General features: G+C 43.8%; 1 protein-coding gene across 1 annotated transcript in view; it reads left to right on the top strand.

Annotated features, from left to right (window-relative positions):
• XKR6 (XK related 6) overlaps positions 1–5,321 on the top strand; it is a 180,167-nt gene extending 174,846 nt beyond the window's left edge. The window contains exon 3 of the mRNA XM_027697795.1: positions 3,918–5,321. Within this exon, the coding sequence (XP_027553596.1) occupies positions 3,918–4,882 (965 nt within the window). The 3' untranslated portion in view covers positions 4,883–5,321. The remainder of the gene's footprint in view (positions 1–3,917) is intronic.
• The last annotated feature ends 18,790 nt before the right edge of the window (positions 5,322–24,111 follow it).

The following is a 24,111-nucleotide window of genomic DNA, read 5'->3' on the forward strand; positions in this document are numbered from 1 at the left end:
GGGGGGAGACAGATCCCACAGACTCAGCCCCATAGTAGCTGACCTCCTCCTGGCTTGAGAATGCCCAGAGATGTGGTTGTGCACGGTGGGAATGTTCCACTCCTGAGACTAAGAACAGAGTGGGAGGAGTGGGAGTGGTTTTTTTGAAGTGATTTCAGTTTTTACCCAACCTCATCCCTTTGATAAACAAACCTTGGAAGGGGGTTGAAACCTACTCATCGTAGATGAAGGTGCGTCAGTCACCATGAGCAAAACTCATAATCAAAATAAAAAGTTACTTCTCATATGATCCAACTTTCCAAGACTTTTTGTTCTAGTTATGATTGGAGAGATCTCTGTAGTTGGTTAGAAACAAGGTCTGGAGAAGTGGAGGGTCAAAAAAGAGACAGTTTATCCCACAGTCTGTGAGAATTGTAAATTGTGTGAAGATGTCACAGGGAAAGATGGGAATGAGAAAGTTGTGGTCAAGATGAGAAAAAGTGCTGTGTCATTTAAGTCTTTATAAAATAGCCAGGGAATAGTTTCTGTGGCAATGCAGTAAGAAGGACTGTAGAACTTTTCACATCACCCCATGTTTCCTGCTGACATCCACCTATGGGATCTCACCGCCTTACACCCAGGTCCATCACTAGGATGCCAAAACTCACATTCACCACAGACTCTTGAATTTTCAAACAACGGCAGAAATATGTCAAAATATCTGGAGATACTCCATTGCCTCCCTCAGATCTTGGTGCAAACGGGGAGACAATGAGCTGTTTGTGAGGGTAGCACTCATCCCGCCTGACTGCCTCTGCTCACGCGTGCCCTTGGCAAGGGTTGGAGTCAGACACCTTGGGAGCATGAGTCAACCACTCCTTGTCCCACACATGGATCTTAGGACAGGGTGAATCACTTTCTGGGGGTGTCTGCCTCTCTCTGCTGACTGGCAGAGACGTTCAGATGACTATCAGCAGGCAGGGACCGTGCAATGTGAGTGACTCAACACACGTAATCTCAGCTCTGTACAATTTACAGCCCTGGCTGTGATTAGTGGAACGTTCTTCACTGAAAACGTTACAGAAAAGCCTTTCTGTGTAAACTGAGGGGTTGTTTCAGGTGTATTTTAGTCCTCTCTCTACTCTAGAATAAATGAGCCCAACATAAACATTTTTAAGCCAGGGTGACAAATCTGTCTCCTGAGGGTTGGTGCTGCTTGAGTTTCAGGGTACAGGTACACCTAATGCCCAACAAATTTTTAGCAAAACAGCACTAAAATATACAAGTTTCTAGTAAAGCAGCATTAAAATAAGACATAATTTTTTTCCTGTTAATCAGGGAAAGTTTTTAAACTGAATAGCTAAAAAATACTGCAACAAACAGTACTTATACACATAACTTTAAAATTGTGTGGCATCACTCAGCCTTCCAGAACTGTTAATTATGTCTACCAAAAATGTAACACATCTGGAAGGTTAAAAATAAATCTCATCTACATCTGCTTGGGGCTGAGGATGTTCACATTCAGAAGTTTCCATCCAGACTGAGGGAGCTGGGCCTGTTTAGTCTGGAGAAGAGAAGACTGAAAGGGGATCTCATAAACCCATATAAATATTTCCAAGGCAGGTGCCAAGAGGATGGTGCCACTCTTTTCAGTGGCAGGACAAGGAGCAATGGCCATAAACTAAAGCACAAGGAACTCCATCTCAACATGAGATAGAACTTCTTTCCATTGAGGGTGGCAGAGCACTGGAACAGGTTGTCCAGTGTGGTTGTGTAGTCTCCTTTTGTGGAGGCACTCCAAACCCACCTGGATGAGTTCCTGTGTCAGCTGCTCTAGGTGACCCTGCCTTGGGAGGGGGACTGGACCAGATGGTCTCCAGGGGTGCCTTCCAACCCAAACTATTCTGTGATTAGAATCCCCAAGCCCCATATCTATTGTTTCTTATTGAGGACTTACAACTTGGAGGAAATCATGGTTTTCTTAAAGCTGGTGGCTTCAAGCTTCCCTGTTTGATAAGGCCACTGGTCTTACTGGTTTGTGGCTTTTTTTTTTTTTTTAATTTAGTCAGAAGTGCTAAAGCAGCTGTGAGTCCAAAGGCAAAAGATTCAGAGAGATAAGCTGATGGAAAGACACAGTTTTGGTGGACCTGCAGGCTGTGAGAATTCCAATGAGGGGCAGAGATGGAGCTCTGTCATCCTTCCTGGCCACCTTCCTCATCACCTCTGCTCCAGACATAGATAGGTTGGAAGGAGGGAAATCTAATCCCACTGCACTGTGGGGTGGGCTCCTCAAAAAGAGGATAAAGTCTATGGAGTGAGGTCTGAAGAGCCAGTGGATCTTATTTGCATTCCCATGGAAGCCAGGCCCCTGTGGGCAGAGAGAAAAGAAAACAGGAGAAGAAGAAATTTAGGGGGTTTGGGCATTTTAGCTTTTTAACCCTGAGTAGCTGCAGAAAGATGTTCCTTGGGTTTTTTAGGGTAGGAAAATTAAAATAAGAGCTGGTTGGAACCAGGTGATCATTAAGGTCCCTTCCAACCCAGGCCATCCTATGATTCTCTGACCTTCTAATATGTTACACATCAGAGAAAGAAAGGTGTTATTATTTGTTTTGCTTACAACCATTAGCATTTTTCCCTTAGTATTTATAGGTGATGCTCCCAGACAAATCTTTGGCCAAAGCTCAGTCAAACTATAGCTACAAAAATTATTGAACTTCCCAAACATGGATTTTGGTCCATCATCTGTTCCCTCACCTGCAGAACAGTTGTGCAGTGAGCAGCAGTGGGAGCAAAGGAATAAGATGCCAGTGACTCCTTCTTTTCCCAGGAATCTGTCAATTAATTTTTATTGTGATGCTTTGCTCAATGAGTTGTTCAATCCACCCTTGTGATGATCAATGGTTTTTTTTTATTTTTAAAAGCCTCTGAAGTGTAGTGGGGCACTATCTTATCTTTCGGAGAAAATAAATTGTTTAAGTGTTGGTTGGGATGATGACTTAGTTGAGATGATGGTTGGTTAAGACTGATTTCCCTTTGGAATATCACAGGGTGCCTTCTGAGGGTGACCTCAGGGCTGGAATTGCAGGCACTGATGGGAACAATCCTCAGGGTCTGAGTGCTTTGGGCAAGAGTGGACCAAATCCAAGGTCTCCTCAGAGGGTCACACCAGGAGCAGAAACAGGGCTGGAGACACAACTGTGACTTGGATCTGTGGTCCATCCAGGAGACAAGGCTGGAGATGAGCTACCTCCTATATATGTCTTCAGTCCATCCTGTAACCAGGGCAGGGGATTTTCTGGAGGGATCAGATTCTTTGTTTTGGGACCATTTGAAGGGTACTGATGAGTCTTGATGCTCCCTGTGTTTATATATTTATATGCATAGGACAAAAAAAACGCCTATTTTTCTCAAAGGCAAATGCAAATGGAGATTCCTGAGTAAGGCAGAATCAATGGGAATGTTGCTCATATAAAAGTATTTTAGAATAGGAAAGAATCCATGCAGCTGCAGGGAGCATGGATGTCCTGCTCTTGCAGTGGTGCATTCCAAGATAAGATTCCTTTCTACAGAAAACAACCTTCATACTTGGGATGAAGCATTTAGATGGGATCTGGATTTCAAATTCTCAAATGTGGATCCAATCAGGATGAGCACAGAGGTTGTTCCCCATTAAAAGAGAAGAGCTGGGGTGGGGAGGCAGAGCCGGTGGCTCCTGGAGATCAGGACAATGTGTCAGAGAACTCCTGAATGCAGCATCCTTTCCAATTCCCACACTGATATTTCTGTATTTCTCTCCTCCAGACTGTAAGGACAACCTGACGTGAGTTGAACCTTCAGGCTCCCAAGCCTGCCCCCGATGCAATAATTTAGTGAGCAGATGATGTTTTCAACCAAACCTCCTCTCTAACCCAGTGGATCTGTGTGTCTTCCGGCAGGTGTGTCCTCTGTGGCCTCCCTGATGTCCCTGGCTTGGGTGCTAGCCTCCTATCACAAGCTTCTTCGGGACTCTAGGGACGACAAGAAGAGTATGAGCTACAGAGGGGCCCTCATCCATCTCTTCTGGCGCATCTTCACCATCTCATCCCGAGTTATTTCTTTTGCTCTCTTTGCTTCCATCTTCCAGCTCTACTTTGGGATCTTTGTAGTGGTCCATTGGTGTGCCATGGCTTTCTGGATCATCCATGGTGGGACAGATTTCTGCATGTCTAAGTGGGAGGAGATCCTCTTCAACATGGTGGTAGGGATTGTGTACATTTTCTGCTGGTTTAATGTCAAGGAAGGGCGGACTCGATACCGAATGTTTGCGTATTACACGGTGGTCCTGACGGAGAACGCGACCTTGACGCTCCTTTGGTATTTTTACAGAGATCCTGAAACCACTGACTCATATGCCGTGCCAGCACTGTGTTGTGTCTTTCTTAGCTTTGCTGCTGGGATAGCTTTGATGCTGTTATATTATGGTGTGCTGCATCCCATGGGGCCAAGAGCTAAGATCCTTGTCAGCTCCTGTTGCGCCGAGCTGCTCTGGGGCATTCCTTTGCCCCCCGATGTTGAGCCCATGGCGCCCCAAACCCCTGGGTACCGGGGGGCCCAGGCTACGCCCACCAGAGCGGTCACGGAGCAACAGGAGGAACTCACAGCTGACACTTGCTTGCCCGTTTTCCAGGTGAGAGCAATGGTTCCATCTACTCCATCTGGGCGACCCTACCCACCCGAGGGGCCTCTCATTAAGATTGACATCCCAAGAAAAAGATATCCTGCATGGGATGCTCATTTTGTAGACAGGAGGTTAAGAAGAACTATCAACATCCTCCAATATGTCACCCCCACAGCTGTAGGTATTAGGTATAGAGATGGACCTCTCTTATATGAGTTGCTACAATATGAATCTTCACTTTAAAAGCTCCTTAAAGCAAAAGTAAAAGAGGGGACCTTATTTTTGTTTACGGTAAACACAGATCATGAAACAAACACAAACCTTCAGATAAGCTTTCTTTCTGGTTGCTGTATGTATAAAAAAAAGAAAAAAAAAGATATTCTCTATGTTTTGTAAGTAAAAACAAAAAGAAAAACTTTTCTTTTGTTTTTTACACACAAGAAACAGTATTTCAACTTCCACACCTAGGATTCACAGGTGGAGAAGGAGGCATCTCCACATCAGTTTTATACCGTACACCAAGTGTAGAACATTATTTATGGGATTGGTGCTGATTGAAAAATAAAAAAAACAAACAAACAAACCTACAACTGCCTTATGCCCTTAGGTGCTGAGTTTCATTAAGTACTGTCACCTTTCTCATGCAAAACTCTTTGATGATTATATGCCAGGAAAAAAAAAAGAAAAAAAAACAAAACCAAAAAACCAACTGAAATGCAAACCTTAAAATTTAAAAAAATAGTAAAAAAAATGAACAACAACAACAAAAAGAGAGAAATGTATGAAAAAGAAAAATCCCGTTGCTTTTATTGGATTTATCAGAAAAATAACCAAACCCAAATGTCTAAAGATAAGAAAGCAAAGCTGAGACACCCCTAATGGAGTTTGGTTTTTCCAACAGCTGAAAGACAAAATCAGGTCTGTAAGATAATTTGGCAAGGAATTTATAGCACCAGTTGGCCAAGCCTGTGAGCCTTGACCGAGTTGTGTTATGAACGCGATCCCACCATGGAACCGTTTTCCTTGTGGAAATGGATCATGTGGAATGGTGGGTTTGCACCAGATTAGTGTGATAATGATGGATCTGATCTTGTTTCCAACAATTGCACGTGCTAAAGCACCACTGTCTCCAGTGGAGCAAATACCAAAAGCCTGAGCCCAGAATAAGGCCTGCCACCTTGAATTCTGGAAAATACGGAATTATTGAAATTACGTACCAAAAACATCCTCCTAAAGTCCATTTACACATATCTAATAATAATTATTTCAGTAATAATAAAACTCAGCATAGTAGCAAAAAGCGAGTCAATTTAAAGGCACAATACTTGATCAGTGACTGGCAAAATAATTTGACCTACTGTATCATTTTAAGGCTGTGAAAGGCATACATGTATTATTTGTAATCTCGTGTAAGACCTGTCATGTCTCATTCAGTGCGAGCCTTAAAGTGATTGTAAAGCATCCTTTCGTTCCATTTTGGGGATTTTTGGGTTTTGATTTTTTGTTTTTGTTCTGTTTTGTTTTTAAGGAAAACAAAACATGAAAAGTCGGGATCTAAAAAAAAAACAAACACAAAAACAAACAAAAAAAGGCAAACAAACAACAACAAAACAACCAACAAACTTCTTCAAACGGTAATAACCTGTAAACTGACTCACGTCTCGAGATGATTTGGTGCTTTGTATTTTTCGTTGATGTTGTTGTTGTGATTTAGCTGAGAATTCTTCGACTCGGTACATGTGGGGAACTGCTGATAAAAAACTGTCTCGTGTCACCCTCTACTGTAAGTACATGGCGAGAAACAACAAGCAGAGGAGATCCAAGAGCGTAGCGAGAGCATCGTGGTTTAGCTTTAGCCTTCTCACCGCAAGGAGATGCTGCCACCTCCGACGATGGCAAAGCCCAGACGGTCACCTGCCGAGGGCTGAGTGGTTGTCTTGACATTTCCAAGTAACCCGCTCGGTGTCTGAACATTCCCATCTCTCCAATTCTGTTTCTGTGCTGGAATCTCTTTGTTTTCGAGTTCGATCACGGGTTTGCGTCTGTCCAACAACACCCTTTTTTTTTCTGTTTCGAGAGTATTGCTCCTTTAAAAGGAATAATCCCGTTTCAGGGCACCTTTTCAATCCCACCATCCCTCTACTTGGGAGGGGAAAAAAACAACAACAACAACAAAATGAGGTATTTTTAAGTGAATGCTGTAGTATTTTCTGTGTGTAATTGCAATTTTTTATTCCAGAAATACTGTAACTGTCTACGGTGCAAAACTCCCATGCTGACCTATTCTGAAGAGGAGATCAGCATGGGGGGGATATTTTTTAATTATGATTATGATTTTTTTTTAATTTGAGAAATCAGTTGGTTTTTTTAATTATAATAGTATTTAAAGGAACTAGTACCAATTTTATATAACAGTTTAAAGAAGCTGAATGCTTTCTTCGCCTGAATATACCTGAAGAGAAACATTTTTTTCAATCAGTGATCCTTTGCAGTGTTCTGAGAAAATGTTGGGGTTTCTTCAGTTGTTTCATTTTGTTTTGTAAAGGAAACTTTTAACTGGTGTCTGTCCCTTTCCAGGAGGGCAGGACTCACTCACGCCAAACTATAGACACACGGCAAAGTTTATATGAAGCCAAATTGTCACTGGTACTGTAATTCCCAGTCAAACTCCATTTCAGGCAAATGTTTCTGGGCTCTGATTACAACTGATGTGATGGTCACATTTTCATGGAAAGGGAGGGATTTGGTCTTGTCATTCCCTATCTAACTTCCCAGTCCCTTGTTTACTGTGCACATAAATACATATATATATATGTGTGTGTGTGTGTATATATATATACACACATGAACTTATATATATTTATACATTAACTTATATATATTTGTGAAAAGCTTTCATTTCCCTTCTCCATTGTCTGTGTCACAAAACCACTCCCTTCTCAAGTGTCCTACTAACATTTCACCCTGTTTCTTCCCTGATCAGACTCCATAAAAAAAGGTAATTTGTGAAGTGAACTCGCTGTCCTCACCTACTGAGTCATAAAAACATGGAGGTGACCATCCTCCAGCAACAGGCCTGCCTTTCTCCTCCCAGGACTTTCTTTTCACCTACCTTTAATGCAAGTGTAGGCTTAACGCTGATCCAATTCCCTGTGTAAAGAGTCTCCTTGGTCCTTCCACGAAGAGCTCTCCTCTGCAATCTGCATATCATTGGCATAAGCATGAGAAAGGAATGGGTGGCAAACAACCCTGATGTTCCCTGGAGGCCTCTCTTCCAGGAGATAGCATCCTTATTTTCAAAAGCACCATGAGAAGGTCCCTCTCCCCAAACTTGTCCCCCTTGAGGTCTGGAGATGGGATCCCAGTCACTGGCCCCACTGAACCGCCGGATGCTGCCGCTTCACACCAGGACAGTGAAAGGAGCCAACGAACCATGGCACAGTGTCACCAGGTGTCGAGGAGGAGACCCTCCAGTGTTGCCTCTCATGAGCAACTTCAGCCTGCCTTCCCTCAGGAACAGGATCTTATTCCACACCACCACACCAACAGCTGTCCTCTCCCTCCTGTGATGGGAGCGGAGGGGCAAAACACTCTGGAAGTGTCCTTACTTCTCAATGCAGTGCTAATTTCTCACAACCAAACCAGCTTAACTAAGGGCTTGACACATCCCTGTTCCAAAGTCCTCCTACTTCGTGGCTCATAGTATGGATAACAACAAAGGCAGGGGCCTCCACTGCGTGTTAAGACTGTTTCATTACTCTTGGTTGCATAAACTTTCTGCCTCTGTTTCTAATCCTTTCTTTGAATGACATCCACTGGCATCTTCATGGAGCAAAGGATTTCCAGTGAGAGCCTGTGTCAACCCTGAAGAACTATTTCTTTTTTCAAGGACTCCATTACAGCCTTAACGTAAAGCACGTGCTCTGCCACTACACCCAACGAGTTCACAGTGGACAGTTTGGGGTGGTGACCATTTCCTCTTGGGATTACCTGTGATCTTGTTGCCAAACAGCGCCTTTTGCCAAGCCAAAAGCTCAGGGAGGAAAACTACCCCCAGCTCTTTATTGGTACTAATCCCAGTGCTGAGTCTAGACCTCTCCTCCTGTTTTGTTTATTTTTTGCCCTTTGACTTTTCCTGTGAACTTTTTCCAGGATAGTCAATGACTTGTTTTGGTTTCACCTTGGTTTTAACTCCTCAGCTTACCCCTGGTAGCTCAGTTATATCATGTCCCACTTTCTTGCCAGAAGATACCGAGTGAGGAGTTTTTCAAACTGCCATGGAGAAGGTTGAGCCTGTATTTATTTACATCACAAGATCAGCGGGCAACTTCTCTGGCACGTTTGTGCTGCTGGATTCACCCTGGAACCATCTAAACCAGCCAACTGTGCCGTGCCAGGGCAAAGCTGAGGCATGAGGGCTCCACCATTCCGACTGTTATACTGTTCAAACCTTCCCTGGCATGGTTTTGACCCACTCCAACGAGCCCTGGACTCGGGCACACCTTCCCCAGGCATGGCCAGAGACCATCCCCATCCAGCAGTTTGGATGCAGCTGCTCTGCATCAGGGGTGGAAGATTTTAGCAGTGTGATTGGGGCCAGCACTTCTCAGTTGGCCTCGTGGCCAGAATGGATCCTGGAAGTGCTTAATTTGCTAATAAATATGTAACTCTGTGCCCACAGACCAGGATTCAGGACGTGGTGGAGAACGTCAGCTCCAATCTGGCATTTTTCTGCTTTCTGCCCTATTCAATGGACAAGTTGTTTTTCAGTTCACTCTGTTCTTTTTGCTGAGGTTGTTTTGCAAACAGCGTCACTTTTATCGCTCTGATGTCAACCCATCCATCCCTCCAACCATGTCAGATGGGTGGCATTTTTACTGTGATAGTGTTATACAACCATAGGCAGCTAATTCGGAGACAGGAATGATTCAGATCAGACCAAATCAACAATGGAAATACAGGAATTACAAGGTCCCTGCCCATGCCCTTGTCATGCTTTGCCGCCCACACAAGGCATTTTTTATCTGCAGCTTTTCCAACCTGAACTGCAGAAGAGGAGCCAATGTTGAATAATTACCAGTGAAAACTGCAAGTGAGCCACCGTTTTTGAGTGTAAATATATATATTTTCAGTGTTTGAGATTGGAGCTAATTCTCTGCTTCACCCCGTCCTTCTCTGCACCTGCCAAAAGTCAGCACTCATTTGCATGTATTTTTATTTAAAGCTGACTGGATGAAAAAGGACAAAATTAATTCCAGGCTTTAGTCAATGGTCTGCTAAAGCCTGGCTCATCAGGGGAGCATTGCTATTGACTTTCAGAGCACAATCTCCCTGTGCTCTTCAGCTATATTTCTGTACACACAAGAATCACTTCACAATTTACCCTTCCCTCCGTCCCCTGCACAGAAATGCATGTTCCACCTGTCACCCGCACACCTGACTAAACCTCCTGAAGAAAATGTGGTCTGAGGTTCATCCAGCATGATTCCATTGAAGCTCAGAGGTGCTTTGAAAAGGAAAACTTACTACTGTGCATTTGCAAAACCTTTTAGTGCCTGCTTGCTGGGCAGCTTGGGCAGGAGACAATTTGGAAGCTGCCGGAGTCAGCGGAAAATTGTGGAGACAGGCTTTTTCTAGGGATATTTTCTTCTTTTACTGGGTTTGCTTTTCTCTGGGTTCTGTTCAGATCGAACGTGGTCGTGCAAAAGAAAACCCACCAGAAAACAAAACCCCCAAATAACCACAATAAAACAAGGTCTCTGCCAATCCCCACAGAGGCTGAGGTGGAGGGTGGTAGGGACGATGTGAACTCCGTTGTGTACCCTTTGCTTGCTGAAGTTTGCATGCTGTTATTTTGGCAGTTGTCTCAAGCCCTTGGGCCTTGGGCTTGGTCGTTTTCCCAGGGTTCTGATTGCTGGTTTTCATTTTTCCTTGGAGCTCAGGTGTATTCTGGTGCAGAGAATCTCAGCCTGGTTTGAATGAGAAGATTTGAGGCTATCCCAAATAGACGTGGGCAAACCTTTCACTGTGTGCAGAACGCATTTCCAGACCTTTGGGTACCTGCTAGAGATTGTTGCAATCCACTTAATATCTCCATGAGCACGTTCAGAATCGCTTCATTGTTCTGTTGTGTTTGAATTTGGGAATAACGGTGTGGTGACTCTTTTCTGTCGAGGTGTGATGTGAAGAAAGGTAGGAGAGCCTTCCTGCTGTGCTAGATATTGCCTGTGTTCAACCCTTGTTTCCTTACTTGAAGCTCAGACAGTAGGATAATGAGAAAAATGAGAAAATGAGGTGACAGATCGCTGCATATGTTCCACTGGCTCTCTGCTGATGAGGAGGGAGGCAATTGGTGACAATCAAAATAAATCAGCGTAAACCATCTGGACCTTAGTGGATATTCAGGCATGCACAGAACCCAATTGGAAAGTGATGCTGTTGATAACATAACATGGACTCTCCTGTTGTATATTGAAAAACTAAACACCAACCCGAAACAAAAACGTTTGACAAAACCTTGCAAAGCAGACAAAATGATTTGAGGGCATAAATTTTCCTTTCCCCTCCCCATCCCTTTGGGACACATGCAGCAAGGCAACTGTTTGAAAACCAGGCACTTTGTAATGCGCGAAGTTGTTTGGATTTGTGCAAAGCTGTGTTTGTCAGATGGTGTTTTACAGTGAGCGTAGAAAAGTGGCCACGGTCTAAAAGTCATTGCAGATTTTTCGGGTGACAGTACTCCTGGGTTTCGACCCCAGCTCTGCCACGAAGTTGCTGTGTAACCTTGGGCAAGTGATTTAACCTTTCTGTGCCTACAGTTTACCCATCTGTACATGGGTATAATAATATTTACCTACCTCACAGGGGTGTTGTGAGGCTTAAGTTAATGCGTGTGAGAGGTGCTGGAAGTGCGCCGTAAAAATTTCATTCTTGCTGGGTTTGTGCTGTTACGGGGAAAGAGCAGTAAAGGGGTTGGTTACAACAAGCAGAAGGAAAACCTGCATGTGTTGACAAAGTGATCTTAAGTCTTTTCTCTCCCCAAAAGCAAGGAACGGAGAAAATTGTGCTGAATAGCCTTGCTTTCCTGGTCAAATGTAACAGCACTGTTTGCAATATTATTTTCTTACACAACAGGTGACCTTTCCCTTTTCCTTGCTGTTTTTGGAAACTTGAAACTAAAGATGACAAAAGTATTTCTGAACCGAACAGATTACTGATGAATACTTGAATTTCTTTAAAAGTCACTCTCATCAGCCACGGTTAATGTGCACTAATCTTTCAGTCATCAGCTTCCATCTGAATACAGTGAAAAATTTGCTCACGCTGTTTTGGAATAGCCTGGACCTTATTTGGGAGGCTGGTATTGCTGAGGACTCTTGTAGGCATGGGAAAACTAGTGTCTCAACTGATAAACATGTGAAAATAACCCTTTTTTCTTTCTGTTTTTGCCTTTTACAATTCTTGACTGCCTAAGACAGCACAATAATTGCAGTTTACTCGGTTGTACAGTAGCTTTTTTTTTTTGAAGTTTCCTTACGCAAAGGGCGAAGGTGGGATGTGAAAGGATAAGTCAGACCCAACGCTGCTCCGGCGTGACTCTTCTCGGAGTACCCACTTTCCTGGAGAAAAACCTGTGCCACCTCCAGAGAGACCAGACCAGGCCTGCCTTCACCGTCCTCCCACAGGCAAAACTGCCCTTGCCACCCACGGGAGTTTTGGCTGTTGATCCATCGAGGTGGATTCACCCCTGGTTGAACCCCAAGCCACTCGGGTGAAAGCCGGGACAACTCTCTGTAGAACGAGGGAAGGGATCCAGTTCATTGCTCCAGATGTCACCACTGGTCAGATAATTCAGAAGGGCCAAAAAGCATGTGATAGAAAGCCTGAGTTCGTTTTATTTTTGTGTTTTTGAGCCGAGTGTTTTTATTGTCTAAGTGTCCTGACCATTATATGATGTCTCTTTTGGAAATGCAATGCCAGGCAGGACTCCCTGCTCCCTTTTAGAAAAGCTTTGTGAAGTCTACTCCCACACTCCTTACTCAGGCAAAACTCCTGGGTTTTGTTGTTGGGTCTCATTTTCTCTCCTGAGTAAGGACTGTGAAGTCTGGTCTGTTTTGGAGAACTGGGTGGTGTTTCAGGTGGCCGTTGTCTTCTCTAACCCAAGACTTGCCTTGCGTGAAGCAAGAAGGAAGCTCTGTCTTGGTCTGCCACGTACCTTCCCCGTCCCTTCTCTGTACCCACCATGGGGAGGGGAGTTCAAAACCTTCTGGCTACATGGGCCAGGCTCTTCCACCTGAATTTCCAGGCAGCTGCACATCTTCCTGCTGGGGCAGAGCAAATTCAGAAGCCCCACTCTTGCAGATGGGCCGTTGATCATCTGCATCGGCTTTGGGTCTGCTCCTTCCCCATCCTTCTCCCCAGCTGTTTCTTTGCCCTGTTTTAAGCACTCAGCTCGGTGCTTCTGGGTTCTTTTTAATGCTTCTGTTCCAAAAAAATTATTGAAGTTGGGAAAAAAAACAGCAATGTAACTCCTTCGGTGCTATGCTAACTGCTTTGTTTGACCCAACCAAATGCTGGCCAACTTATAGATATTCCCTCTTTGTCCTAAGAAGCACCACACATCTGTGTCTTGAACAGGGATGGACTGAGAGGGGTGAGAGAGGGCAAGTGTGGTTTTGAAAGCGATTAAAGTCTCATATGTATCTAGTAGAGCAAAAAGATGTAGATGCAGACTGCTTTCAAAGCTGGTTATTGCCCACCTTGTGGAATTAAATAGGATATAGCCTATAAGGTATTGAGGGCATTATATATATAGATAGATATTTAAAAAAAAAAGACAAAAAGTTCACTTTATGAATAAATCACCCTTTAATTTTCCTGAAAATGTACTGTTCAATAGGGAAAACATCTGGCTGTGCTTGCACCTGGTTATTTTGCTATGACCCACTCCAGCAGCGGGAGGAGAGAGAATTCCTCCTCCTCCATATTAAGCCTGATATAAAACGGGTGGCTATTAATTTTCAGGATGAAAGGGACTAATCAACATGTATGTCTGTGTCTATATCCCCAATCCTGTGGGAATATGGATGAGCATACATGCCATGTTACTGCAACAGTATATATGTTTTAATATATATGAACACATTGTGAATTCCAAAGGGCTTTTTTGAGATGAGGAAGGTCACTCCTGGTGCGAGGTGCTGGCAATTTGGGATTTGCAAGCAGAGTTGAAATAAACATTCCTTGTATGTTTTTTTTTTTTTTAAATCAAAAGACCATCAGAAGCTTAAAGTCTGTCTGAGGAAATGCTGTACCACCCGATCTTCCACTTCTTAAGAAATTTGGAACCCAAATCAAACCAAAAATAAGGGTCAGTATAAATCAGTAAAGCTCCATTGATGGCCAGGTGCCTCCTTACACTCCCCATGCTAAAAACAGTAATTTCTATTGGTGCCAGGGAACCCAAATTGGGCCCTATTGCTCTTTTTCTAAGCCTGTGATAAAAGATTTCATGTTTGAGCTTGTAGGTTTTGTCAAAGCCCAGGCAAAACTTGGACAAAAGCAGGAGTATCTTTCCAAGTGGAGCCATCTGAGTGTGGCATACCCCTGATCACAAGGGGGCTTTGTAGTCCTGAGGAAGAGGTGGTTTCTCCTTCCACCAGTATCACCCTTACAATGAGAACAGCCTTGTTAATACACACAGCAAACAGGGCCTTCCTTCGCAGGGATTAAACCCTTCAAATCTGTTTTCAAGCCCTTAAAATTCAAATGCCAAATGCCACTCAAAGGGAATGATTATTGTTTTCCCTCCAGATGCCATTCCCGCTCATCAGTCACAAGGACAAGCAGCTCATACTTTCCTTTTTAGCTGTATTTACCAATAAAACTCACTGCCAGTGCCAGAACCTCCTTCCCTCAGAGCCAGCTGAACACCACCTGCAAACCGCCCCCGCCTTTCCTCCTCTCCTTCCACTTTCAGAGCAAACACTGTTCCTTCCTAACTAGCAAAGATCCAGGACAAATGCCAGCCGATTACACCTACAATCTGTTCTCCTTAGGATTTTGTTTCAGTTTCGGAGGGCAGTCGAGTACACACAGGGACACGTGCCCGCAGAAATTTCAGTGGCCTGAGGTTGAAGCTGCTTGACTTCACCTGGGTGACTCTTGGGCTTGTCCTGTGCAGGGCCAGGAGCTGGACTTCCATGATCCTTGTGGGTCTCCTCCAACTCAGAATATTCTGTGAGTCTATGATTCAATGAGCTGACACCGCTGTGAGAGAAACTATAGACCAAGTGGTCCCCAGGCGACCCCCTCAAGTTGCTGCAGGTTCACATCATTCCCACAGAACCTGTTTTGTTCAATAATCACTGAAGGTATTAGTCAACAGATTTATGATGGATAAGTAGTAGGGAAAATGGACTGGTTTGTACTTATCCATAGACCTCCCAGAACTACTAGAGCAATTAAACAAGCCTTAAATTGGGTGCAATTGCAGCCATTTGGAGGAGAGCTGTGATGGGTGTTTTCTGAAAAAAATGGCTCAACAGGTGTCACAGCCCAATCCCTTTGGCCCCCATCTTTTCTGTGTAGGGAGAGTGAGAGGGAAGAGATTTTACACCAAACATCAAAGTTTGCCATTAGCTACAAAATGTGCCCCCCCTGCCAAAATGGATCTAAAACTCGAGGGGTTTTTTTTGTGGAAAATATTTTCCTATCAGAAAATAACCAATGGTTCTGGCTTATGATTCTGCTCTGCAAACTTTTACCATTCCAGCCTTTTGTTCCAATGAGGAATGGGAATTAGTTTCAAAAGTGTTTCATTTACTCAGGGAAGGACTATTTCACATCTTGGTTTTGATGACTTTCACTTAAGTCATCGGGCCAAGTTCGGACCATTCCACTGAAGCTGATTACCCAGTATGAAACCAGTATGAGACAACAGATAAGGAGAGGTTCTTGCTGGTCTCTTGTGTGTTCCTTGTTCCAAACTAAGAGTGTTGTGATCAGGAACCTGACAGTGTGCTCTATCCCTGACAGTGTGCTTATTCCCCTAAAACCAGGATTTCCACAGAAAGGCTCTATATTTTGGAGGCTTTGAATGACTTTCTGATTGCAAGGAAATGTCATCCCTTTGTTGTGTACGTTTTTTGATGCACTGTCATATACAGAAGGCAAAATCGTGGTGCCTGAAGATCCACATTTTCTTTCCATCTCTGCCGTGGGCTGTTGGTTGGGAGAGCCAAGGGGATTTTAGGGTTATCTCTGTTGGCAGGTGAAATATGTTCCTTAGTACCACTGGCCTGTTTTCCAGGGCATGTGATATGGGAATGGTCAGGCTGTTGCCTGGCTCCCATCGCCAATCCCAGCTCCAGCCCTGGATCTCTGCCATCCTTACCCCAGGTGTTGCAACGTGCATTTAAAGATCTTTGTCAACCTTACTTCTTGCAAAGCTCTTCCGATTGAAAGGAATCCTGTAAGTCCACAGTACCTCCTCAAATTAGCTTTCATCCTGGGAGAGTTTTTGATTAGTGAATTTTGATACTACTGGAAAATTGGCACAGCCACAGAGAATAGCACAATTTAAATACTTCTATTGCAGAAGTGCCACTTTTCCCATAAACATTGAAATTTTACTAATCACTGCTGGAGCTCGTTGTTAACACTCAAAAGCTGGAAAACACTCTTGCACTTGATTCCTCAGATATACCTTATTCAAGGAGAACAAACTCCCTAATCACTACAAAGTGGTCAAAAGAAGCTGTTACAGCAGAACACCTGGGGGTTTGGTTTTTGGTTTTTTTTTGCTCTGTGCCTCATCTGTAAATTGTGAAGTGTAGAAGTTCCCTCACAAGGGTGATGTGAGGATTATTTAGTCAGTGTTGGTGGAACTTCTTCAAGACTTTACCATCAAAAGCACTGCAGGGCTGTGGTGGTGGTGGGCAGAGCAGGACCAAACAATCCACCATGTCACCTTTTCCTTGTCTCCGTGTAGCTCAGCAGACACAAAGAGAGAGGTTGATCTGAAATGTCACATTAAGATTTTGGGAAGTGCTTTTCTCCATCCCCTGAAATGCTCCACTCTCCCTTTTGTAAAGTATTCAAGGAAGTCAACTGAGAAACCAGGGATTTGGCACAGTCCCGGTGGACCATGGAAAAGAAAGCAGAGATGGAAAGAGCGTGTGGTTCTTCAGGTGCATTCCCAAGAGTTCATGCCACAGGCATGCCCACATCTTATTCTTCCACCCTAAATCCTGTCTGGTTGAAAATCTTCCAAAGGAGGAGCCTGCTCACCACAGGCTCTCTGGATCAGGCACATCAGGCAGAAATAATGGCCTAAAGCTTTCCTAGGAAGAAGGACATTTTTTGTTTATTAGCTCGAAACTTAGTCATGCCCATGCCTTGAATTTGCCTTATTAACCAAATTCAGCCCATTCTGAATCCAGGTCATTCATCCTTCCAGTGCCATTCTGACCCAGCGTGGCTTGCAGGTGAAGATGCCCATCCACCCAAGTCAGGATCAAGTACCTGCCAGTTCAACTGGGAGAGTTTGACTCCTTCCTAGGTCACTTCTCTACCCGAGCCATCCTTCCTGGGGGTCTAGAGAGACCACGATCTGAAATTATGCCCCCAAGAGTAGATCTGAATGAACAAGGAAAACTACTTCAAGTCCTGCCACAGGCAACTCCGTTTGTCCCCCACAGTGGTGTTCCAACACCGTTTCAGCTTCTACCAGAAGCCACACACGTGGTGCTTGGGTAACACAGGGTTGCCAACACCCTCTGCTCTGAGCTGGCCAGGAGAAGTGGCAGAAGGCAGAGCTGACCCTCCTCTATGTCCAGAGAGTGAATTCCTGCTAACTCCTTGGCGTTATCTCTGCCTTGGTGCGACGCTGCTGACAGTGGCTGTCAGAAGAGTTAGGGATTTTTGGATGGGATGGGCTGACAGGTGTCAACATGATGCAAAACTGGTGCTATTAACTTGGCATGGAGTGCCTGTGAGTCTCTTCTCTTTCTTTTTCAATCACCAAGCAACGACCTTACGCTTGGGGAGCCCATTGTTGATGGACAACAGCGTCTGCAGCGACTTCTCCTTTCACGGGAGGGCTCTGAGTTTGTGCTCTGTCTCATTCCCCAGCTCTTCCTCTATTTTCTACATCTTGGAGGTTAATGTGTGTGCATGTTTGGGCATGAATTTATGAGCAGAAGAAATAGAGCAAGGGCCAACACAAGTGTTTAGTGCATGTTGATTGAGTAAGGAGGGAATGAGAAGCAGGGGTTAAGACCCAGACACGCAGGTTTTATCTCCGCCTCAGTCTGGCAGGACTTCGGTAAACCCATCAAAATTGTTGCCTGTGCCCGGGACAATTTATTCTCTGGGCTCCCAGGGAGTGACAGATTGAGATATTCAGGGCAGGGCTCTGCAGAGGGATGAGATCAGACTTGCTGAGTGCCTTCGACTTCCCCTCGTTTGGTGGAAGCGGAAGGCATCCAGCAATCCCAGGAGGGATCCCACGTCAGGCTGTGCCCTCTTTATGTGAGATCATTCTCTGAGCACTCAAAGTTCAGTTCTGCTTCTCTTACATCCGTGCAAACACGTTGAACAAGGCAAAATGCAGCCATTTTAATTTAGGGAAGGCTGTTAGAAAGCATCCAAAGTGCTAAATAAGAGCTCGCAAAATCAACGTGCCCCTTAAAGGACCAAATTCTGGTCTCAGTCTCCCCAAGGCACCAGCCCACCCTGCATAAACCCTGGTGTTTTTTTCTGGGAAAACCCTTGTTTTTCTGTCATCAGCGAGGCCAGAGTTTGGCCTGGCCCCACCTGCCCTCAGTAACTCCAAAAGGCTCTCTGTGTTTGATGACGATGGCTTTGTTAGGGCAGCAACATTTCAACTCTCAAAGCCTCGTGGTGCCTTTTCTTGTGGTGCTTTTATCCTTCACAGGACTTCAGTCAAGGCAACCACTTGCATCCAACAGCAACGCCAGTACTTGTCCTCTGTATTAGGTGCCAGTGCAGTAACAAACTTTAATGTATACTTATATAAATATAGATAGATAGATAGATAGATTGCTATAGTTATAATTATATATATATAACTGAGGTTCTGATGCCCCTGCAGGGGGAATGGACCATTCCTCTGCAGGATTACACACTGCTCGAGTGAAACCAACAGCTCAACGTCCTGTAAAGTGTTACAACCTTGGGCAAGGAGCTTCTCTTTCCCATGTTTTTATTTTTCGTGACTCCCTTCTCTCCTCCTGCCCCTCTGAAACGCACTCAGTGAAAGCTGCTGTTTCACATCATAGAAACTTTTTTGTAATTTCTGAACATTTCTCAAAATCTCAACACCTTCCTCCTGCTGCAGGATGGGGAGGTCTCCCCTTGCCATGAAGGGGTTGGTGAGGCAGCATTCCAGGGCAGAATCCCAGGCAGCATCCTTGCCTTTTTTTGGCACCACGGTGATGCAACTCACCTTGTGGCCAGCGTTGTTATTGCTGTTGAGCCTCCCCATCTCAGCTGCCCCAGCCAGACACCACCTCGGGGTTTTTTTTTTCCCTCTTCGGATGCTCGGTTTTCCATGTGAGCTGAACAGCCCTCGCTGTCGGGGAGGAGGGAAGCGAAGGCGTTGCTTTGCTCACACGAGTAGTTCTGCCTGACTTCAGGGGGGAAAGGGGTTTTTTTGTCAAAATACTGCTGGGTTGGGTCAATTATCACCTTGTTGTTACCTTTGAAGTATTGCTGAAACCAGAGAGAGGTGGCAGAACAGATGTTGAGTGAAGGTATTTTCTCCTAAAGGGAACAACACCAATAATACTGTAAAAGGTGCTAGAATCAAACCTCATTTTATATACTTTGGTTCTTAGAGATAAAAAAAAAAAATTAAAATACACAGTATTCTTCCTGTGCAGCCTTACTGTAGATTGTTACAACCAACTCATTATCCAAAAGACAAAAGAACCCAAGTGAAAAGGTTAAAAAAAAGACAAAAATTAAGCGATCCTGTACAAAGTGTAACAAATATGACTTTCCTATATAAATGTAAATGATCAGACATATATTAAAATGCACTCGAGGCAGGCAGCAAGCGTGAAAAGCTTTTGAAGTATCCTTTTTAATGCACAACACCTGTCTTTGTTCCTTTGGCTGGTGCAAGAGGGAATGTGCCAAGTGGCTTCTATTTCCTTTACATTCTGTTCGTGATTTTTGGGAAAAGGAAAGAGGGTTGGAAAGAGGGTGGGAGGTTTAGCCCGCACAAAAACCTGGAATATTCATCTCAATTTTATTTGTTTGGTTTTGTTGTTAGTCGGTGTTTGGACTCACACTTCATTTCTCAAATGCTTTTGAAAGCTTTGTTGCCTGCCCCAGGTGCTGAGCATAACTCTTACCTCAAGAAAGCTTATTAAAAATGAAAAAAAAGTCAATTGTTTTTTCCCATCTCTGGAAAATTAAAGCAAACAAACGACAACAACAATAGAAAAAAAATAATAATAATAGTAATTTAAAAAGCAAACAACCAGCAGCGAATGAAGGAATGAAAATTAAAAACAAAAGAAAGAAGTCAAAGCAGAGGTTTGGTGATCAAACCGAGCCATTCTGGTGCTTTTCCCCTTTTTGTGTTGCTATTGATCAAAATTACATGAGATGGGCTTAGACAAGTCTGTGGTCTTAGGATGTAGCAAAAAATGTATTTAAAGAGAATACAAAATTTGCATGGAACAAACTCTGATGGAACATTTAAAGAATGGCTGTTTCGGTGTCAGACGTTCAATGTTAGCATGTGTGTGTGCTGTAAATACCTTTTCATGTGTGACATGTACAGTTGACTGAGGAAAAAAACAAAAGTATGGAACCGAACAAAAAAGAAAAAAATAATAATCAAATGCTATTTTATCAGATGATGCACTTTTTCACCTTGATGAGAAGCCACTGTTCACAACTATGCAATCTTCCAGTTTCTCTCTCTATCTCCTCTCTCCAACCTCAAATTTCCCAACTATTTTCCATAACCTAAACCGTTTTTTCTTTTGTACAAAGAAACACAAAAAAGTTCCAAACTCTGGTTCAAGGTGAGAGTGCTACTGTGACTTTTCTCAAACGATAAGAGCTAACAAACAGACAAACAAAAGGGGTTTGGTTTGGTTTTGTTTTTAAGAAAAAGGAGGTTCGGACATGACCCTCTTTATGTTCTCTAAGTGAATCGATGTTTTCTACATGTGCCAGGCTTCTGTTGACCGGGGTTTCTTTGGGTTTGGTTTTGTTTCTTGAGTCATTTTTTTTCTCTCTCTCCTTCGGGTTTTAGGAATTTTTTTTTTTTTAATTCATTTCCTTATATATATATATTTTTTTTATTCTGGTTTTGTATTGTAGGTATTGGGGATGTGAAGATGAAGGTGAAATTTGGCTTAACTCCAAGTGTTCTAGTACATGTGTGTGCTATATGTACATAGTTTTCTACATAGAAAATTTTACGCGCTTTTTAACGCACTTTACGACTTGTATGTACAAAGTTGTCTATATAGAAAATGTAGTGAGTGTTACCTGACCCTCAAAGAAGAGCATTTTGATTCTATGACTAAGAGGAGTTAAGATGTTTGAGTATCTCACCCGTGTGTGTGTGTGTATTATATACTATATTATATATTATAGAAATATATAATAGCGTATGTCCATGGTAGGGTGTGTATAACATATACACACATCCAAACACAGGATCATGCCCATCTATACCATTGAAGTAGAGGTTTTGTAGTTCTTTAAGCTGTAATAAATAGCCTGACTCTACTGGGTAAATTTTTCCCTGTCCTTAGATGGGTAGAAAGGTAGAAAATTGTCTAGAAAGGTAGAAAATGTCTAGAAATTGTCTAGAAATTGTCAGGAAATTGTTAGGAAAGGTAGAAAATTCTCCTCCCCCAGTTCATATTCCTGGGAGAATTTAGCCTTGAGAACCTTTCTTTCCCCACCCCAGTTTACCAACAGGTGCTGAGGAGAGTGTTGGTGAGGAAACAGGGTCGTCCAGTGATGAGCTCAGGAAAACACGCGCCCACGAGATGCTGTCACGTCCCCCGCCCACCACTGACTCACCTCGCAGCTTAGAGCATCACTCCCACTTCTCTGTGCCTGTCAAACTGGGGTTGCTGTTGCTTACCAAGCCTTTAAGCACTTTGCACTCATGGTCCTCCTCTGCAGATACCGCGGGGTCCCTCTCCGTGATGGTGGGAGGCGATTCGGGCCAGTTTACGGTGAGATCTTCACCAACCTACCCCTTGTCCTCCATCTCTCTTCTGTTCAGGAAGCCAATGCTGCCTCCTTGGGCCATGCTTCGACCTTCATCCCCTCACCATGATTTTTTAGGTGTTGTTCTTCTCCTTCCTTCCTCTCAAGGCTTCCCCACCCTTGAGAGCCAGAGCCCATGACGTGAACACTCCTCAAATCCCTTTATCGGGCTCTCCTCAGCCTCAGTACCTCCAGGTGCTGAAACAACTTGGCCAAGGGCAAAACCCTGGGTTGCAGCCATCAGCCCACTCTTGTCTGATACACTACACACAGACCTCATGGTCTGGATCCTTCTGGATGCCTTCCAACTTGAGACATTCTGTGATTCTGTGACCTCAAGTTTCTTGGGGTAGGACAGATGAAACCCCGTTTCTGATTCACTGGACACCTGATTTAGTGAAGCTCTTCCAAGTGACCAAGGGGCATCTGTGGATACAGAAAGGACCTTTACAGAAGCTAGTAAAAGTGGGAAGGATGAAGGGAATGGATTCCTGGCACCTCTTCCATGTATTTGTGGCAACACAAGTGACCACATCAGTCTGTGGCATGGTGGGTGCTTCTTTCAGCCAATCTTTTACATTTGAATCCTTACCAAGAACTTCATGTCAGTCTTCCTGCTGAAGTTACAGCCACATTTACCTGAAAACAACAGGAGTGGGAAAGCTGGATGCAATCTTTCCATCTTGCATAACATCCTGGCTGCAAGTGTTGTCAGTCAGTTGGTTGATCTGTAAATCCAGGTGGGCTCAGAAACCTTCTGTGAGCGTTTAATGTAACTCAGTTCTCTAGAAAGCAGCTTTCACACCTAAGTAATTTACTGTAGTACATCTCACCCAGCCTTACATGTTGCACATTGTCTATTTAATGGTGTGACACAGGTGTGACACCTCGAGGGTCTCCTTATCTGCTCTTCCCGCACAAACATGGGCTCTTCCCTCTACTGATGGGGTTTGGTCTCTTCCATCTACTGGCAGGTTTGGGGCTTTTCCATCTACTGACAAGTTGTGGGCTCCGGTTGGGGCTGGTGTTTGAAAGGAGCTATAGTTGTCCCTTGGACTTGCTATTAGGATGCTGGCATCTACAGGCTGTGTTAAGGATTATTAATGATTAATTTAACGATTAATCCATATTTTTGAAGACAGTATTTCCCCCCGCCCCGGCTCACTTTAAGTTAGAACACCTAATTTCCTTCCCTGAAAATGCAGTGCTGAGAGGTGCCCACCTAAGGAGGCCAAGTGCAGTCATCCTCTGCCCCAGTTTCTACTAAAGTTTTAAGGAAAAAAAATGAAGATACTTTCCTAATTGCTAGATACAGTGAATGGAGGAACCTACAGGGCAAGTTTGACACAATCCATAATCTTTTAAGTTCATACACTCCAGATTCTTAAAGGAAGTAACTTGCAAAGGCTACTTGTTCCATGACTCACCTAGAAAAATCTATTCAGGGCAAGAAATGTATGGAAGATGTTTGACAATAAATTTTTCCTCTCTGGCTTAACCAGTCCCTTTGTAGCAAAGCAATGCAACCATCAGAGTCAAAATAGAACCAGATCTGTGTTTCAGTTCAAAATTACTTTTTTTGTGACATGAAAAAACAAATCTCTTTAAGAGTGTGTTTGGCAAACAACAGGAGAAGTTCATTTTGTGAAGAAGTATAAAGCCACTTACAGCTTTCAGACCCTAAGAGAGAAAGTATTTCTTGACCCACACCCCTGGGTGGGGACGTTTATCCAAAGTTTTTGCCTGCTGGCCCTATGAGCATGGGATCCAATCCTCTAATTTAGCCAGAAGATCTGGGTATCTCATGAGTTATCAAGGTCCATTCCATACTTAGACAGCAAGATACCCCAGGATTAACCAGTTGGTTTCCTGTTTAGATCTGTTGTGTGGCCTTTATGTGATTATGTTCAGGTGAGCTGAATCCCACCAAAATTGGACAGGATTTACCTGTCCATGCTTCCAAAACACTTCCCACCATGGCTTCTCATGAGACTCGTCCTCTTGGTGCTCTGCTAATGAACATTCAAAATTATCTCCTCCAACACAGCTCCATGATGACTCTGCAGCCCCTGCCACATCCACATCAGTCATTACCCTCCCAGGACTAAAGGAATCAGAGAGTGGGACCCACTCAAGAATTGAGGGAATTTGCTTTCCTGAAGTGCTCCACATTTTCTGTGACCATGTTCTGGTCACTCTAA

This window comes from Neopelma chrysocephalum, unplaced genomic scaffold, assembly GCF_003984885.1.
Source record: "Neopelma chrysocephalum unplaced genomic scaffold, ASM398488v2 Primary Assembly neopelma1_123, whole genome shotgun sequence".
Lineage (NCBI taxonomy): Eukaryota > Metazoa > Chordata > Aves > Passeriformes > Pipridae > Neopelma > Neopelma chrysocephalum.